The 18,433-nt window shown below is 63.3% G+C and overlaps 1 protein-coding gene across 2 annotated transcripts; it reads left to right on the top strand.

Moving 5' to 3' along the window:
* Positions 1-5,022: 5,022 nt before the first annotated feature.
* NUDT14 (nudix hydrolase 14) lies at positions 5,023-13,260 on the top strand. 2 transcript variants are annotated; one of them, XM_023205790.1, is made up of 6 exons: positions 5,074-5,211; positions 7,623-7,889; positions 8,510-8,553; positions 9,218-9,282; positions 9,474-9,711; positions 12,939-13,260. In XM_023205790.1, exons 2-6 carry the CDS (start codon positions 7,698-7,700, stop codon positions 13,177-13,179), a joined length of 780 nt encoding a protein of 259 aa, XP_023061558.1. In that variant the 5' UTR covers positions 5,074-5,211; positions 7,623-7,697; the 3' UTR covers positions 13,180-13,260. The 2 variants fall into 2 exon arrangements, with proteins under 2 accessions (XP_023061559.1, XP_023061558.1); XM_023205791.1 differs by lacking the exon at positions 7,623-7,889 and having other exon boundaries at positions 5,023-5,211.
* The last annotated feature ends 5,173 nt before the right edge of the window (positions 13,261-18,433 follow it).

The raw sequence follows: 18,433 nt of genomic DNA, 5'->3' as shown, positions 1-18,433 counted from the left end.
CCACACACCCCTATACACACCCACACACACAAACTCCCCACTCACACACCCCCACACACACATACCCCCCACACCCACACCCCCAAACCCCCCCACATACCCCCCCACAAACATATCCCCCACACCCACACCCCCATACTCACACTCCTTCTCTCACACACTCTCCCTTACACACACACACACACACACACACACACACACACACGGCCCAGCCCCTGCTGTTCCTCTGGGTGTGGTCTCTGCTGTACCCCCTAAGCCCCCCACGGCCAATCCTGGAGCCTGCCACTCTGCTCACTTATGAGCACTCTGCACCCAACTCCTGCCCACACCAAGTGGACTTCCGTGCCCACACCCCAGACCTCCTGACCCCCCATCCTGACCCTCCTCCAACTTCTCTCAACCCAGCCTCTCTGCGGACTCTCCCTCTGCACTTACCTCGGACTCCCCGCCCCGGCTCCCCTACATCCCTCCTGCCCCCGGCTCCCCCACGTCCTCCCCAGCCCCCGGCCCCTCACCTGGGCTCTGTCATGTCTGGAGCTCCCTGCTCAGCATCCTCAACTCTCTGACCCACTTGCTGCCTGTGACCTTTCTGGGAAGGAGCTGAGCCCTGGAGGAGCCCAGCGGCCCGCCTTGTACCTGCCCTGCATCCAGCATGGCCCAGGAGCATCCCCCAGCCGGGCGTCACCAGGAAGCTTTGCTCCCCAGGCTCCCTCGGGGCCCGCACCCAAGCCCCCTGCCAACGGAGGCCACTTTGCCTCCCTCCCCTCCCATCTCATCCTTCGCAGGGGACCTTGCCTCACTCCCCTTACAGAGGAAGGACAGAAGCCCACAGCAATCTCCTCCGTGTCCTGCAAGAACCCGGCCCACTCGCTGCGAGGCAAGGCCCTGGGCCGCAGATCCTGGTGCCACAGGGTCCTGCCCTGGTGGTGACGCCCTCCCGATGCATCCTCCCCAGAGTCCAAACCTGGATCCCCAGAATCTGCAAGTATGGAGCTTCTGTGGCAAAGGGGACTTAGCAGGTTTGACTACAGAAGGACCCAAGATGGGAAGATGGTCCTGGGTGACCCGGGGGCCCTAAATGTGGTCACAAGGGCCTCAGAAGAGGGAACAGGAGGGTGGAGGTGGAGACGTGAGGACCGCAGCAGAGTCAGAGAGAGGACGGAGGGGCACTCTGATGGCCTTGAAGGTGAGGAGGGGGCCGGGGCACCTCCGGAAGCTGGAGAGGACAAGGAATGGATCTTCCTCTGGAGCCCACAGAAGGAGCCACCCTGTGACCCTTGACCCTCACCCGGTGGGATGCGTTTTGGACACCGTCCCCCAGGGCTGGAAGGCCATGGCTGTGCTGTTCCCAGCTGCTGGGTTGGCGGTGGTTTGTCTTGGCAGCCCTGGGGAGCTGACGCTGGTGCCCTCTGGCCCTGCTACAGGGCGTCTGCAGGGGCCTCTGCCACTACACTCAGCAGGGTCTCCGAAGCCCCCACACTGCCAAAGCCAGAGGTGGCTTTTCAGAACTCTCCACCGTGACTCAGGCCACCTGGCCACACTGAGTCCTCTCATTCCCCCTCCTGCAGCCCCTCCGCAAACCAAGCTCCTCCTCCACCTCCTCCTGCACCCGCTTCCATGGGGACCAAAGCCACCCTCTGCACAGCCACCGCTCTGGACAGCCAAAGGCCCTCAGACCAGTCCCCTCCTCCCCGGCCCCAGGCAGTTGCGGTGACCTCCTACGGGGCAGTGACCTCCCAGAGGGGCATCTGACCACCTGCCCTGCCCAACCCCTCCAAGACTCCCAGCGCCCCAGGGGATGTGCCAAACACAGGCCAAGGGAACTGCCCCCAGGGCCATGGCCCCTCTTCCGGCCTCGGTGTCCTCCTGCCAGGACAGCTTCCTTTCTCCTGACTTGGATCTTCGGGTTCTTGGGGAGGGTTGTGTCCTCAGGGAGGCTGTCCTCTGCCTACTGGCATGCCTGTCCTAACGCCGTGTGACATCAAGCCTGTCCCGAACCCCCGTTTGAGCCACCCCAGTGCACAGAAGGAACTGGTAAAGTGTCTGGGCTCCTTCTGCCTTTTCTCCCTTTCCATCTCGTGAGGAGGGACAGCAGGTCTCACTTGCCCCGTCCTCAGCTCCACCTGTGGGCAGTGGCCCTATGGTCCTAGACAGCGTGGAATGTTCCAAACAGCCTCAGTGACATGGGTTTTTCCTTTTTGCAAAACAAAAAATTGAACCGAGCCAGGCATGGTAGTGTGAACCTATAGTCCCAGCTACTCAGCAGGCCGAGGTGGGGGAATTGTTTGGGGCCAGGAGTTCAAGTCCAGCCTAAGCCACATAATGAAACCCTGTCTCTAAATAAAATTTGTTTAAAATGGAACTGAAATTCACAGAACATTAACCACGTCACAGTGCACACCGAGTGGCATGTAGTACGTTCATACTGTTGTGCGACCACCAGCACTTAGTTCCAGAACCCTTTCTTCACCCCAAAAGGAAAGGAAACCCAGCATCCATTAGTCAGCATTCTTCATTCTCCCCGCCCTCAGCCCCACCAGCCCACAGCTGCTTTTCTGTCTCATGGATTTACCTGTTCTGGACATTTCTTTCTCTCTCTCTCTCTTTCTTTCAAGATGGAGTCTTGCTCTGTCACCCAGGCTGGAGTGCAGTGGCGCGATCTCAGTTCACTGCAACCTCTGCCTTCTGGGTGCAAGCAATTCTTGTGCCTCAGCCTCCCGAGTAGCTGGGATTACAGGCGTGCACCACCACGGCTGGCTAATTTTTGTATTTTTAGTAGAGACAGGGTTTCACCATGTTGGCCAGGCTGGTCTCGAACTCCTGACATCATGTGATCTGCCTGCCTCGGCCTCCCAAAGTGCTAGGATTACAGGTGTGGGCCACCGCGCCCGGCCTGGACATTTCATATACACAAAATTGTGGAAGACGTGGCCTTTGCATCTGGCTTCTTTTGCTGAGCATGTCTCAAGGTTCATCCACACTGTAGCCTGTGTGGGAATTTCTCTCCTCATGGCTGAGTCGTGTTACCTTACACGTCTACACTGCATTTTGTGGATCCATTCATCTGGCAACGGATGCTTGTGTTGTTCTTCCCTTTGGCTGTTGTGAACAAGCGTCTGTCCGAGTGTCTGTTTTCAACTCCTTGGGGTAGGCACCCAGGAAGACAGTTGCTGGACCACAAGATAATTCTACGCTTCACTTTTTGAGGAGCCGCCAGGCTGCGTCCCCCAGTAGGCACCTTGCTGATATTTTCATGCAGCTCAGCTCTGCAGTCTGCACTGCCGGGCACCTCGACCTGAGTGAGTCTGAGGAGCACGGTGCTCTGTAGAGCTGCTGGCTCTCCCAGGGGCTCCTTGATGGGGCTACTGTTGCCTCTGCCTGCCCCAGGGCTGCTGCTGCTGGAAGCTGAGACTCATCCTCATTTTCCACACAACCACAGGCAGGAAGGGGCCTGCACGGGACATGCCAAGGTGCGCACTTACCCTGGGCCCCTCGTGCACCAGAGGAAGAGGCCTGCCTGGCTGTGGGGTAGGGTGGGGCCAGCTTCTGGGCTGGGTGCTCTGGTGGGTAAACTCTCTGGCTTCTGGGACACCAGGAATGGCTAAAGCGGGGAGACACAGGCCCCTGTAGAGCTACTGGGGCGGTGACAGCAGGACTTGGATGCTGGCTTCATGACCATGTTCCCCAGCATTCCCACCTGGTGATACCCCTTCCCTGGAATCTGTGGGTGGCCTAGGACTTTATGACCCACAGGATGCAGTAGGAATGACACCATATGACATCTGAGGCCAGGTCACACAACGCCTGGCAGCTTGGCCTGGCCTGGTGAACATGCTCTGGAGGGAGCCAGCTGCTGCGGGAGAATCCGACTACCCTGAGACCACCAGGCTGCGGGGAAGCCCACACCAGCCACAAGGGAGGCCAGCTGGCCCTGGCTGTTCCAGCCACAAACTGAGGGCCGGGATGAAGAGGCCATCCTGGACGGTCCACCCCGTTTGGCCTTCAGACGACACCAGCCCCAGCTGCCACCTGATTACAACTGCAGAGAGACCCCAAGGCAGGGCTGCCTGGCTGAGCTGGGCCATCCATAGGCCAGGCGATAAAGGGGCACTTTAAGGCATTAAGCTTTGGAGTGTTTCATTACACGGCGATAGTGAACAGGGATCTGGGAGTCTATTTCAAGCCCACATGGCCAGTCCACCCTGAGCCTGTTCCCCTGGGCCATAGTTCAGAAAGCAGGTGCAGGTCAGGGTTCAGGGCCAGTGTGGGCCTTCGCTCCCTTGCCTCAATATTGTTTCCTGCCCCTGTGGAGGCCATGGTGGCATTTGGGGGGAGTTCTTGGAATCCATGCCCAAGGAAGAACTGCAGCTACCTGGGAGCCTTCCACACCCGGGAAGGTAGAACTTGCAGGAGGAGGGAAGGGCAGCTGGCTTTTGAGTGGAGGAGGGACAGCTGCAGAGACAGCGTGGCAGCTCCCAGCCACCCTCGACACCAGGAACCTCGAGGGGAAGCCCCCTCGGCCCAAGCTTTGGCCCCTCCCGCGCCCCACTCTCCTCTCACCTGGCTTCTTTCCAGGGCCCTCTCTCTGGTCTCCCGTGACTCTCTTTCTGGGCCCAGTCCCTCCCTCCCTGGGGCGCTGCTCCGCCCCCAGCCCCGCCCGCGGACCCCTGGAGTGACTTAATCTCGGGGTTGTGGTCCATCCCCAGAGTGGGGAGGCATCCACTCGGCCCATCGCACCATGGGCCAAGGGGCAGGCCCTTGGCTCCAACCACCGCCAGGCCCTCCCTCCCCCAGCCAAGAGGTCCCGAGTCCCACCCAAGCACTGTACCCCGGTCCGGCTGGCCCCGCCCGGAAGCCGGGGTCCACCCAGCCAGTCCTTCCTCTGCACGACGCCCACGTGCCTGCGCGGCTCCCCTGGCACCGCGGCGACCGGCGCCCCCAGGCGCTCAGCACCCGACAGGTGGCACCTGCGAGCCCCGCCCACCTCGGCCGCCCCGCCCCGCCCCGCGCACCCACGGAGCATGCTCAGAGCCGCCGTCACGCGCCCGCCCGAAGGCTCCCGTCCGGCCAGGGCGCTGCCCCGGGTTGGTCTTCGCTGCGGTCGCGACCCCCGCCTGTCCTGGCGCCGCCATGGACCGCATCGAGGGAGCGTCCGTGGGCCGCTGCGCCGCCTCACCCTACCTGCGGCCGCTCACGCTGCATTACCGCCAGGTGAGCCCGCGGCCCCGCGCCCTCCGCGCCCCCGCCGGCGGCCCAGCCCACGACCCGCGTCCCGCCCACCGCCCTCTGCGCTGCGGGCCCCGCCCCGGAGCCCCGCCCCCGACTCCCGCCGAGCTCCGGGTCGGTCCCTTCTCCGCCCGGCGGATCGCGGGTTCCCAGACCCAGTGAGCCCCCAGGCCGGGGAGGGGCTGCAGGAGGGACATCTGAGGGGACACCACTCATCCTTTCAAGGAAGCATTGCTGGGCCCTATCCTCCCCGTCCCCCGAATCCGACCCTTTTGGCAGTGGGACTGCTTGGTTGCCCTGGGGATCGGGGAAGGCTTCCTGGAAGTGGTGGCTTTCATGCTACAACTTGAAGGAGGAGATAGCTGGGCCGAGGAGGAAGGAGCAAGGAGTGCAGAGGGCGGAAGCAGGGAGGTAGGAGAAGGAGCTGAGTGAGAATTTGAGCGAGTCTCTCAAAGTGAGCTTCCTCCTTGGGGTTTTTTCCAGGGAGGGCATCTCCCTGGAGTCTCCATCTGCCTAAGCTCAGCCTTCCCCACCTCCTAGGGTGTCACATTCTCCCATGCCAGGCCCCGACACAAGGGGCTGTGTTGCCTCACTTGGCAACATGGTAGGTTCACAAGGAATATTTTGTTTTGTTTTGTTTTGTTTTTGAGACAGGGTCTTTCTCTGTCTCCCAGGCTGGAGTGCAGTGGCATGATCACAGCTCACTGCAGCCTCAACTTCCCGGGCTCAAGTGATCCTCCTGCCTCAGCCCCTGCCCCAGTAGCTGGGACCACAGGTGCACACCACCACACCCAGCTGATTTTTAACTTGTTTTGTAGAGACGAGGTCTCACTGTTGCCCAAGCTGATCTTGCTCCTGGCCTCAACCGATCCTCCCGCCTTGGCCTCTGAAAGCATGGGGATTACAGGCATGAGGCATATGTGTTGGGTGAAGGAGCTACTGCCATCTTCTTCCCACATCCATTGGATCACTGAGTCCCAGCCTGTCTTCCTCTGAGCCCAGCCCTGTCCTGTTCGGGCCCCACCTTTGGCTTGCATGCCCGCCTGCTCCCAGCAGATCTCCCCTCTGCCAGAGCTCCTGAATGCCTTTTAGGCAAAGACCACCTTCCTGGCCACAGTCCAGCACCCCCAGCCTCTCTATCAGGTCAGGTGGTCCAGGTCGCCGTGCCCTCTCAGGGGGCATCCTGTCCCCCCATCACATCCAGGACGCTGCCCCTCACCATCCTTGTGAAGCCCTCTTGGCCCCCAGCCTGAGAGAGGCCCTGTGCCCCTCGCTTTCCCTGTGGCGGGAGTCCTGTTGGCTCTGGAGGATAGGGGATCCCTCTCCCCAAGGCAAAGCTAAGCTGGTGGTGCTGGCGGGGGGCAGCTGGCATCAGTCGAGGTACAGCAGGTGGGGACATGGGGTCACTGCCCTTTTCCCTGATGGCCACATGGGATGCCTGCTTGTGGCTGCACAGTCCCCACAGGGCTGGGCCTCAGGCAGCAGGTACAGGACAGCCCAGGCAGGTGCCCTCTGTGGCCCTGGTGGCAGCACTGTCTCCCTCACTTCCCGTGAAGTGCTCCGCCCAGCGGAGCGCTCAGCCTCAGCGGGCAACCCACTGGCACAGCTCTACTGAAGGGCTCTGGTAACCAGAGCTGAGCTGGTGTGGGCCGTGGCTGTGGTGGACACAGATGTAGGCTCAGGCCGGGCGGTGTCTCCTCAGGGCCAAGGGACATTGGGTTGGACCTTGGCTGCCACCCAGGGACAGCTGCAGCCCTCAGCTTTTTGCTGCATCCAGCCAGGGGAGGCCTGTGATGTCAGGCAGACCAAAGGCGGGGGACCCCCATGGCTCTGAGGTGATGCGGCTTTGTTTGCACCCAGCCCTGCCCCTCTCTCCCAGGCCTCAGTGGCCTCCCTGAACCTTTCTGCACCTTGACCTGGCTGGACCTAAGGGTCTGACACACTTTTGACCTTGAGCTGAGAGGGTCCTTGAGACCTGCATGGGGTGATGTTACTCAGGGGGAAGCAGTGGTGGTGGGGGGGCATGGGCATAGCAGGCACATGGCAGGCTGTGGGCAGGGGCTTCCCTGAAGCCTGCCCTGGCTGGGTGGCTGGCTCTGGGGTGGCTGGATGTCAGGCAGGCCTGGGCTCGCCTCCCGGGAGTGGTACCCCACAGCCTCTTGGGCAGCCTGACCTGCGCAGGACACTGGCCCTCCCTTCCCTTGGAAATGGGCACTGTCCTCCCAGGACGCCTTTGCCTCGCAGCCAAGCTCAGAGGGCCTCTGTGCCGCTGCCTGCCCAGAATCGCTTCCCTGACTTCTGTCACCTCTTCCCGGAAGTCCTCAGGAAGTCCCTCTACTGCAGTCCCGGCTGCACGTCCTGTGTCTCTGCTGCTCAGGCCTCTGTCCATTTCACAGCCTGGGCAAGCCCCCAGCGTGGGATGAGCAGCTCCTCTGGGCCTCGGAGTGGCAGATGGGCTGAGCTTGCCGGAGATGGGACCCCGTGGGACCCCAGGCCCAGCCCCCAAGATGGGAGTGCATCTCAGAATCCGTCAGTTCCAGCCTCCCCCAGCAGGCCCAGCCCACACACCTGCCCACCCAGGGTGCAGGGGCCTGCCAGGGCGGTGTGCCCAGCGTGTGGGCATGGGAAGGTGGAGGGTGGCCACAGGAGAACAGGACCACAGGGTATGTGGGAGAGCCAAGGCCAGAAACTGGGGATGGGAGGGTGGGAGGCAGGGCCCAGCCTGGTCACCATCGACAACAGTCACCGAGTCCTGCAGTGCCATCTCCTACCTGCCTGGGGTGCCCCCTGCCCCGTCCGCTCCTGGTGCCGGCCCCTCCTGCCCTCGGATCTCCCCCTGTTCAGCGGCCCAAGGAAGCTTCAGCAGGAAAACCTGACCTCTCCTCCGCCTGTGGGGCCCTCCCTGCCCTGCTGTGAGGGAGTCGTGCCTGCCCCCTGAGCCTCCATGAGCCTTCCCATACCTGCTGACAGTGTGCGTCTCTCTGCAGCCCCTTGTGCTCGGTCTGTGCTGGGCAGTGTTTCCTGGGGTGCCTGGACACCTTCCCTGCCTTTTGCCCTGGTCTTCTGCCTCACTCCTAGGGTATTAGGCTGTCCTCGACCTCCTGCCCCTCCCAGGCTGCTTGCGCCTCTGCCCACGGGAGCTGCAGCTCCTGGGTCCCGTGGGCCCAGGCCGTGAGCCAATCTCCCTGGTTAGGAGTGGGTGCAGCAGGTCTGTGGCCTCCTCGGTTCCCCAAGCACCTCTGCCCATCCTGGCACATTGTAACCGCTGATCTGCCTCTTCTAGAACGGTGCCCAGAAGTCCTGGGACTTCATGAAGACGCATGACAGGTGAGAGCCTGGCCCAGCCTGGCCACTGGGAAGCCCCAGACTGATGTCCACGGGAACGCTGGGCCCAGGGGGAAGGGGCCCTCTCCTGCCTGACGTTTCTGTTCCCTGCGTGGGCTCCAAAAGTCCCTTCTCTCTGCCTGGCCTCTGAGTTTCCTGTCCCTGAGGGGTCAGCCTGAGGCCTGGGGGCTGAGTCAGGTCTTAGCTCAGGGCACCAGGACCGTGATAGTGGGCAGGTCCTCTCAGGGCAGGGAGAGGTCGTCCTGGAGCCTTTGCCCCTAGCATCCAGGGTCTGGGCTGGATGGCGACGTGGGTCGAGGAGTGTGGCCGGTGGGCAGCTGGTCAGTGAGGGCCAAACGTCCTGTCAGTCACCCGGCCGCAGCTGCTAGCACCCTGACCTACTCAGCTGCCCATGTGTCCTTCCCTGTCCCCTGCTTCCCGTCCTGCCAGCTGGAATACAGCAGGTCTGGGTCCTGGCCGGACTGTGACCCTGGACAGCTCTTGTCCTGCCTGGGCCTCAGCCATCCTGTCTGAGCAAGGGGCCTGACCTCCCTGGGCTGCTGGCAAGGAGGTGGGATGGCCATGCTGGGAACAGAAAGGTGGGAGGCAGGGCCCCAAGCAGGGCCAGTGGAGTGCTTCTGTGCTGAGCCCCTCCCACTGTGCACAGCGTGACCGTTCTCTTATTCAACTCGTCTCGGAGGAGTCTGGTGTTGGTGAAGCAGTTCCGGCCAGGTGAGGCCAGCTGGGGTGGGAAGGGGATCCGCAGGGTCACCTGCAGGTCCCTGTGGTCCTGAGGGTCTGAATAGAGATGTGGGAGGGGGCTCCAGGGGAAGCTGAGGCCCTGGGAGGGGGCCTGGCTGCGCGGGTGACCTGGAGGTGGCCACCACGTGGCTGTGAGCATAGTCTGGCTTCCTCCCACGCAGCTGTGTATGCGGGCGAGGTGGAGCGCCACTTCCCAGGGTCCCTAGCAGCTGCAGACCAGGACGGGCCCCGGGAGCTGCAGCCAGCCCTGCCCGGCTCAGCGGGGGTGACGGTTGAGCTGTGTGCCGGCCTTGTGGACCAGCCTGGGCTCTCGCTGGAGGAAGTGGCTTGCAAGGAGGCTTGGGAGGAGTGTGGCTACCACTTGGCCCCGTCTGATCTGCGCCGGGTCGCCACATACTGGTGAGTGGGACCAGGCCCTCAGGTCTGTGGTGTGGCTCGAGATGGGAGGGACTTCCTGGGAGAGAGTGAGGGCCCATCCCTGGGAGTGTGCAAGCAGGATGGGTTTCTCCTTGTTTTTCAACCTGGGATTAGGGGAGGGTTGGACAGAGTGCGCCTCAGAGCCTAAGCCAGGCCGGAACCTGGGCTCCTGGGGCTCTCTGGAGCGTCTCAGCCCCATGCCTCCAGCCTGCGGCCCCCAGCCGTGTGGGGCAGGCCGGGTGGCAGCTGCTGCTGACAGGTGCCTCTACTTCCTGTAGGATTAAGACCGGGTGCTGGGGGTGGGGGTGAGTCACAGCTTTGTTCTCAGAGGGTGGCTCAGGAATGAGGGAGAAGCTGTGTCCTGGGCTGGACAAGGAGTGGCTCCAGCTCTCCTGGGGAAGAGGCATGGCCTGGAGCCTGTGCTTCGGGACGTGACCCCACCAAAGTCGAGGCGCCAACTCCTGCCCCGTAAGGCCTGCCAGCTGGGGTTGCCTTCCCAGGATAAGATGTTGGGATGAAGCCCATCCACTTCCCCAGGGACACTACGATGGGCTCCTGACTCCAGCTGAGGTCTTGGGGAAGGAGGAGGGTGTCAGAGTCCCCCCAGCCCCACCAGCTGAGCACCAGCCTCCACAATCTCCTCCAGAGGCCAGGGCCCACTCCACTGGGAGAAGCACCGGAAGTCTCTGAGCCTGTCAGCCTGGCACATGGGCCACTCAGGGTTGAACCTGCGGTCCTCCCGCCTCAGCAGCCTCAAGGACTTCACCTGGGCGCATTCCTGCCTGGGTAGGTGGACTCCAAGTTAAAGGCAGCATTTCCACGCTGGGCCAGGCACGGTGGCTCACTCCTGTAATCCTAGCACTTTCGGAGGCCAAGGCAGGTGGATCACCTGAGGTCAGGAGTTCGAGACCAGCCTGACCAACATGGAGAAATCCCGTCTCTGCTAAAAATGCAAAATTAGCCAGGTGTGGTGGCAGGAACCTATAATTCCAGCTACTTAGGAGGCTGAGGCAGGAGAATCGCTTGAACCTGGAGGCGGAGGTTGCGGTGAGCCGAGATTGCGCCATCGCACCCTAGCCTGGGCAACAAGAGCGAAACTCTGTCTCAACAAAACAGAATTTCCACGCTGAAGGGTGGACTTGGGTGTGAAGGGTGGGTCTTCATTTTCTGCAGGTGTACACCCCATGGCCGGCCATGCCCACTGTGCCCCACCTCCCTGGCCCGTGGTACTGAGCACAGCTGGGAGGCATGGGAGGGGTTGGAGTCCCCTTGGTCCCCCTGGAGGAGGTGGGACTGGACAGAATCCTGGCAGAGGGGCTGCACGGCATAGGCTCTCAGGGCAAGTGGTCAAGCAGCCCTGGTCGCGGTGGTTCTACTGGCACAACCTCTGGGCCACAGCCTGATTGTGAGGTTGCTGGGGAGCCAAGGAGGGCTCTGGAAAGTGGGCATCTTGCTTAGACTTGCATTGTAAAGAGCAGGCCGTGGCTTCAGGGACGCAGGACTGGAGATGCGGCTGACTAGGGGTCAGGGCGTCTGTCTTTGAGGGCCTGATGGGGGGCTGGACTGACAGCAAAGTTCACCCACCCTGTGGCAGCGCCCGTGGCTCCCTGTGTCTGATTCTGGAGGTGAGCCAGGCCTCTTACCTGCTGCTGCAGAGGACAAGGCCCGGGAAGGCAGTCAGCTTGGGGCGTGATGGAGTGAAGTTGGAACGTGCCCTGGGGTGGGGGAGGCATCGCCCAGCCTGGCTGGCAGATTCCTCTCAGCCCGGGCCAAGGGCCGGGCCTGTCTCCTTCCCAAGCCAGCGGAAACCGGGGCTGGAAACCCCAGACCCGCCACTTCCCCCAGAGGTGCAGCTGTGGCCGCCACCGGAAATGGGCCATCAGGAAGGGGTCTGCGGGAGTTGAGGGGCTAGAGGGCAAGGAAGCAGCTGGGTAAGGTCGGTCTGGGGTGGGGAGGCTTGAAGGTGGGGCATGGAAGCCCCCAGTATGTTCCCTGCCCGTGCATGTTGGGCCCGTGTCAGAGGGCGGCCTCCACCCTGCAGGCCTCCGGCTGGCCTCCGTTCACGGTACCAGAGAGCCCCTCCTGGGGCGAGCCAGGGCTCCCCCACCCCCTGGTCATCTTCTCAGATGCCCCTCAGTCCCGTTTCTCCCCAGATCCACACCTCGCCTTCCCCTTCCTGTTCCAGAATGCAGCCTCGCCCCTCTGCCATCCTGTCCTCCTAGCCCGTGGTCTCCCTCCACACACGCCAGTCCAGGCACCTTCCCTTGCTGCCTGACCCCTCCTGGCTGCCAGCAGCCCCCTTCTGGCCACTGCCCACTGAGGGAGGGGGCTCCCTCTCACCCCTCTCCAACCTGGGCCACTGGACCTGATCCTGGGGACCTCGCTGCCACCCCACCCCACTCTGCCATGCTGCGGGGGGTCAGTGCATGCTCTCCCTAGTTTGAAACTTGTGTCCTGTGGGTGCCTGGTGGGGAACCCTTGCGGGAAGGCCATTCCCAGCCTGCTGGGTTTATCCCTGCTTCCTAGCCAGCCTGTGTCCCCAGGTATGGGCTGGGGTCTGGCATGGGCCTCTGCAGCCAGCCACAGACTGAGGGGCTCCAAACACCACCAGGAACAGCCTCAGGGTGTCTGTGGTTGGGGGCTGCATACAGGGGTGGGGTCTTCTGCTCAGCCTTGATAGGTTTCAGGCAGGTTGTCAGCCGGATCTGCAATCTCATGGGGGCATGGGGCGTCCTTGGCCCACGTGGTTATGGCAGAATTCAGGTCCTGGTGGCTGGCAACTGGGTCCTACCTCTCTGCTGGCTGTTGGCCCCTCCCAGCATGGCGGTTGCTTCCTCTTCAGGGCCAGCAGGACAGGTCTGAATTTCTCCCTCTCTGGCGTTGAAACAGTCTCCGGAGGGCTTCCTGATTGGGCCATGCCCGCCTAGGATGCTCTCCATTTTGATGAGCTTAAGTCACTGCTTAGGGTCCTTAATCACGTCTACAACACCCTCCCCACCTGGCGAGTACAACCTGATCAGGGAAGGGATGCCCTGCTGGGGAGGGGCCACAGGCGGGCACATCAGGTGGGCATCCGGGTGCGAGAGGGCATCCCAGAGTCCTGCCTACTGGAGGGCTGGAGGGAGCGGAGTAGAGAGGGTGGGTCCGAGGGTGGTAGAAGGGCCAGGGGGCCAGCGGGGTGACTCAGCAGACCCTGTCTCAACCCGTAGGTCTGGAGTGGGACTGACTGGCTCCAGACAGACCATGTTCTACACAGAGGTGACAGACACCCAGCGTAGTGGTCCAGGTGGGGGCCTGGCGGAGGAAGGTGAGCTCATTGAGGTGGTGCACCTGCCCCTGGAGGGCGCCCAGGCCTTTGTAGACAACCCGGACGTCCCGAAGACCCTCGGCGTCATCTTTGGTGTCTCGTGGTTCCTCAGCCAGGTGGCCCCCAACCTGGATCTCCAGTGAGACTCCAGGGTTCTAGACAGAGGCCAGTCTTGGCCACTTACCCTACACCCTGCACGCCCAATAAAGGCTTACATAGCTCCAGCCTCTGCCTGCTGGTTCTGAGCTGTGACCAGGGCCTTGGAGAGGACTGGGGAAGGGGCGGGGAGCAGTGACCCTGACCTGAGATGGCCCTCGGGACATGGCAAGCTCTCCTGTAGCAGGAGCAACTGGTGGCAGGCCATGCAAGTGGCTGCTGTGGGGCTGAGGACAGGCCTGGTGATGCCATGGGCAGGGCCAGGCTGTGCCTTCTCTTGGAACTAGGAGGGGTGGGGTCTGGGACTCGTGGAGGGTGGCATGGCATGCCTGGGGGTGGGCCTGCTGGTCACAGGGCTGCAGTGTGAGCTGTGCTCCCAGGAGTGGTGGCTGAGCCAGTCCTCAGGTGTCGGGATGGGGCAGGCAGCACTGCAGGCTGCTCACTGCAGGGAAAGTGCGCTGCCTGCTCCTGGGGCAAGTGAGCGGTCCCCACTCTGACGAGCTGGGCTAGAGCCACTGCACAGGAGGCAGGAGCCAAAGCTGCCCCGTGTCGGGGGCCCCAGTAGCTGTCCATGCACCCCCAGCCTTGGAAGTTTTCCAGGGGACCTTCCTCGGCCTGTGGGGTATGCAGAAATGTCTGCAGGCTTGCCCCCAGAGGAGGGGGTGGTGGCACAGGGTGGGGACACGGGGCCAGTGTTCTTGACATGGGCCAGGTTCCTGGTGCTAACCCGATCCTGGTCCCGGGGCACGGCCTCAGCCTGGGCTGCCCAGCACCAGGCTCTACTGGCCCCTGAGCATCTCTGGCCTGTATGCCCTGGCCTTGCCTTCTGACATGTCCTGAGGGTGGGGCTGTGGGAGATGCGTGCAGCTCAGAGCTGCTGCCCAGGTGCCCACAATGCTTGTGGGGCAGGAACCCTGCTGGCCTGGTCTGCTTCCTGGGCCACAGGTGCACAGTAAGGGCTCCGCAGGTGAGTGGCTGTGTTGGCACTGGTTGTGGGCATTTGAGGGCACTGCTGGGCCATCAGTCTTGGGCAGGATCCTCTCCTGGACATCATTAGGTCCAGGCTCTAGCTCTCAGGAAGGTAGAGAAGGGGACTGTGAAGTGAAGGGAGCCTCAGTACCCTGCAGGGGGGCACCCTGGGTGGGGAGGAGGGGACTGACCCCCTGTTATCATCCAGCACAGTGCCAGGCAGCCTGGCATTAGAGGCTGTCCTGAGGAGGCTGTGCCTCAGGGGCCCACAAAAGCAGTGCCACCTGTATGCAAATGCTGGCTGTGGCCCAGGTGGAACCCTGCGGGCATCAGCAAGGCCAGTGACAGGGCTGCTGCAGAGGGGCTGTCTGGTATGAGGTGTGTGCCAGGGAGGGACTGTCACGTATGGGTGCGTGGGTCTTGGCCAGCCTCAGCTTCCCCCTACCCAGATGAGGCCCCAGCAGGATATTCACAGGAGAGGAGCTCTGCCTGACCCACAGCAGCCCTGCTGTGCTGCCCTTACCAGCAGCCTGCCTGGTGACCCCATGAGAGTGCAGTGGGCCCTCCGGGCTGACCAGCAGAGGCTGCCCACTGCCTCAGAGGGACCTCTCACAGGCACCAGGTGGGTCTGGCCCCTGAAGCACCGAGGGGACAGGTGACAGGGCACCTGGACCTGGGTGCAGTCTAGCCCCTCACTCTGCTCCGCAGCCTGATGGGGTGGATCAGCAGGCAGCGCTGCCGGGCCTAATGGAGCTGGCATTGATTTCCCGGCACTGGAGAGGGGGTTGTAACCGGAAACTCCCCTCCCTGTGCTATATTTAGCACTGCAGGACCCGGCGGAAGCACAGCTTACTCCCGAGCCTCGCTGGCTCTGTCCAAACCTCTGGCAGCCTGTCCCCAGCCTGGTCCCCAGGAGTGCCCTGTGGGCCCAGAGCCCCTGGCCAGGCTGAGTGGCTGCACCCTTGCCCTCTGCACACAAGCTGGGCACTGCCTGCTTCAGAGCACACCCAAGCCCCTCAGAGTGGGAGCCCTCCAGGCTGGGGGACGGGTGGCTCTGGGAGGCTGGAGGGTGCTGTGGTCCAGCAGGCCCCAGGACAATGACAAGGTCCCTTTCTAGAAGAGACTGGTTAGCCTGGTCCGGTGAGGGTTGGGGCTGGAGCCCTGGTCCCCGCTGATCTCAGCCCCTCACCCAGCAAGGTGCAGCACCAGGGGGCAAATGCTTTTTGTCAAATCTGTATAAGGGGCAAGGGTTCCCACTGCTGCCTTCTGGGAACTCAAACCAGGGTCCAACTGCCTGGCATTTCTGGCTCAAGGGCTGCAGAAATTCCTGCAGGAAAGGGACCCCCTCTCCGATGCCTCCTATGTCCCCCTCCTCCCCAAGGGCGGGTGCGGCCACCTTCCTGACCTGGGTCCTCTTGTAGACATCGTGAGGTCCAGGTAGTGGCCAGGACCTGGGGACAGGACCGGAAGGAGACAGGGAGAGGGAGCCACCCTGGGCAGGAGGGCAGGGACTGACCCCTTGGTACTGCCCTGATGCTCACCCACCTGACCTGGGCCACGGATACCCAGGCAGGTCTCACTCCAAAGGGCCTGGAGGGAGGCAGTGGGGTCGCCATCCCCCTGCTTGGCAGGATGGGCCGGGCTGTGTACCCTGAGGCTGGGCAGGCCAGTGGGCAGGGCTCCAGGCAGGTTGCGGCCCCTACCGGGTTGAGCTTGAATCTTGAGATGAGTGCGCATCGCTCACTGGGGTCTCCGTGCTGAGACAGCTCTGAGCTGGGGGCGCCTTGGCTGAAATGCAGATGCTGCGGGAACAGGCCCCACACAAGCCCTCAAAGTTCAGCCGCATGGCCACTAGCCGCTGCGTGGCCAGCCTCTTCAATCCTTTCCTCCCACAGCTGGCCAAAAGCAGGAAGCTGGGAGCTGGACCAGGGAGGGGAACCTGGAGGGGCTGTTCCCTGGGTTCCCTCCTACGCTGGAATTCCCCCACCTCAGCCCAGCCACCATGCCCTCCCCTCACCTGCACCATGGCAGATCCTTGACCTCACCCCTGTGCCTGTCCCCTCCCCACAATCAGGGGTCTTTGTGAAAATGTAGGTCACTGCAGCCCACCCAGCCCAGTTGCTTTGGTGACCCCTGTGGGGTCTTAGCGGGAGGACTCTCATGTCACCACCACTGGCCTTGGGTTGTAGTCAGGACCCTGACCAGGGTCCCCCTCCTGTGGCTCCAGGGCCTTGACACATGCTGTTCTTAGCTCCTGGCCTGACTGACCCGTGCCTGTCAACCCTCTGGCGGCCCCCTATGCCAGGTTCTGCATTACTTGTCTAAGTCCTCTCTCCACCCCTGGGCCGGGAGCTCCTGAGGGTATGCAGGGATGGAGTCTCCCTTGTTCACCACTTGGCCGAGTGCCCAGCAGAGGCACCCAGCACCCCTCCCCCACCACAGTGGGGCAGTGGGCATAGGTGGGGTGGAGCCCTGGGCCTCTGGAGCCGGGCAGGGCGCTCCTCAGTCCTGGGGCTTCCTTCTCTCGCGGACCTGAGTACCTGCCCCCAGGCCAAAGCATAGGAGGGGTGGCATCTCCACAGGGAGCCCCTCCCCCCGTGGGCGGTAATCACTGCCCACATACCGGAAGGTGGAAACTGGAAGGCTCTGAACACAGCTTGGATTCTCTTATTTGCTGGGGGTCTCTGTGCGGGCCTTATCCTGGCTTATGTCTTAATCCCCACGAAGCCTACCTGCTACTAGGTTTGGGGTGGGCATTCTGAGTAAGCAAAGCCAGCTGAGGCGGGCATGACCCACCCCTTTAGGGACCTTCAGCTGAGCCTGCGGCCTGGATCCTGGAGGGGCTGCTAAATAGGGATGAGGCAGGCAGACCTTGCATATGGGGTGTTCACAGGCCCTGTGCCTCCAAAGCTCTCTTCTTTCAGCCCTCAGCCCCAGCCCCATTGTGGCAGTGACTTGCTCCACGCTGGGGGGCTACACTGTCACCCAGCTCCGGGCACAGGGCAGATTTGCCAGAGGAGCTGGGGGAGAGGACACAGCTCAGTTATCGCGGGGATGGGTTGAGGACCCGTCTTGTCCATGTGGGGATCTTTAACCACCAAGGTGACCCCTAGCCTTGGAAAGGACTGCACTCAGTGGAGGAGAGGCAAGGTGCCCTTGGTATTGACCCTGTGGCGGAGCCTCGAGGTCACCCAGGGAGAGGGCAAGGAGGTGACTGCAGAGGATGGGGTGTGGAAGCCTGGTGACCAGGGCAGCAGGGGGAGGCCTCTCTTGGGGTAGCCTTCAGGGACAGGCATTGCCGACTTTTGTTCCCGTTTCCCTCCTTTTGCCCCCCAAACCCAGACCTGAGCTTGGGGGGCGAGAGGCGGGAAACGGGGAATGCGGCCTGAGCATTTCCTGAGGGCATGGCCTGGCGACCCGAAGACAGCGCCGAGCTGAGCAGTCTGCACCCTGGAGCATTTGTTGACTGGCTGCATGACCGGCGCGCCTCGCAGAGGGGAAGGCAGGGGTGTCGGAGGGGCGCAGCGCCCCCTGCAGCCGGCGTGGAGGCGGCAGGAGAGGCGCGGAGAGGGGGAGATTCCCGGAGGAGGTGGGGGGCGCGCAGTAGGGGCTGGGCCCGGCTCTGGCCCCAAGGGCCGCGCCACCCCGCGTGGGGGCCGAGCCCTGATCACAGCAGGAGGCGGCATCTCCTCTGGGACTTCGAGGAGCGCGGCGGTGGCGCACTGATGGGAGGGGACCACACGGCAACCTCGGGGCACCCCACCCCTGGTTTCTGACACCCGGCGGGGGCCCAGGCCGAGGAAGGGAGGCCGCTTTGCGGCGCCCGCCTCGCCGACTCATGCGGAGGTGTTAGCGGGGCCCCAGCGGCCCGCGCTAACCCCGAGGCCCCGTGTCCCCGCCGCCCGGGCGCCCTGGGAGGCGCGCGCCAGGCCGGGGCGCTGGCAGGCGACGCCCTCCGCCGCCTTTAAAGCCTGGGGCGCCCCCGGACCCCCCCGGCCCCACCCCGCGGCGCGGCCCCGCCCCCTCATGCATATGCAGGTGCGCGGGTGACGAATGGGCGAGCGAGCTGTCAGTCTCGTTCCGAACTTGTTGGCTGCGGTGCCGGGAGCGCGGGCGCGCAGAGCCGAGGCCGGGACCCGCTGCCTTCGCCGTCGCCTCCGTCGCCGCCGGGTGGGAGCCGGACCGGGCAGCCGGAGCGCGGCCGCCAGCGAGCCGGAGCTGCCGCGCCCCCTGCACGCCCGCCGCCCAGGCCCGCGCGCCGCGGCGCTGCGC

Source organism: Piliocolobus tephrosceles, unplaced genomic scaffold (genome assembly GCF_002776525.5).
Source record: "Piliocolobus tephrosceles isolate RC106 unplaced genomic scaffold, ASM277652v3 unscaffolded_15579, whole genome shotgun sequence".
In the NCBI taxonomy this organism is placed as follows: domain Eukaryota; kingdom Metazoa; phylum Chordata; class Mammalia; order Primates; family Cercopithecidae; genus Piliocolobus; species Piliocolobus tephrosceles.
Note: the sequence above shows the minus strand (reverse complement) of the source record. Positions and strands in the feature narration are given on the sequence as shown.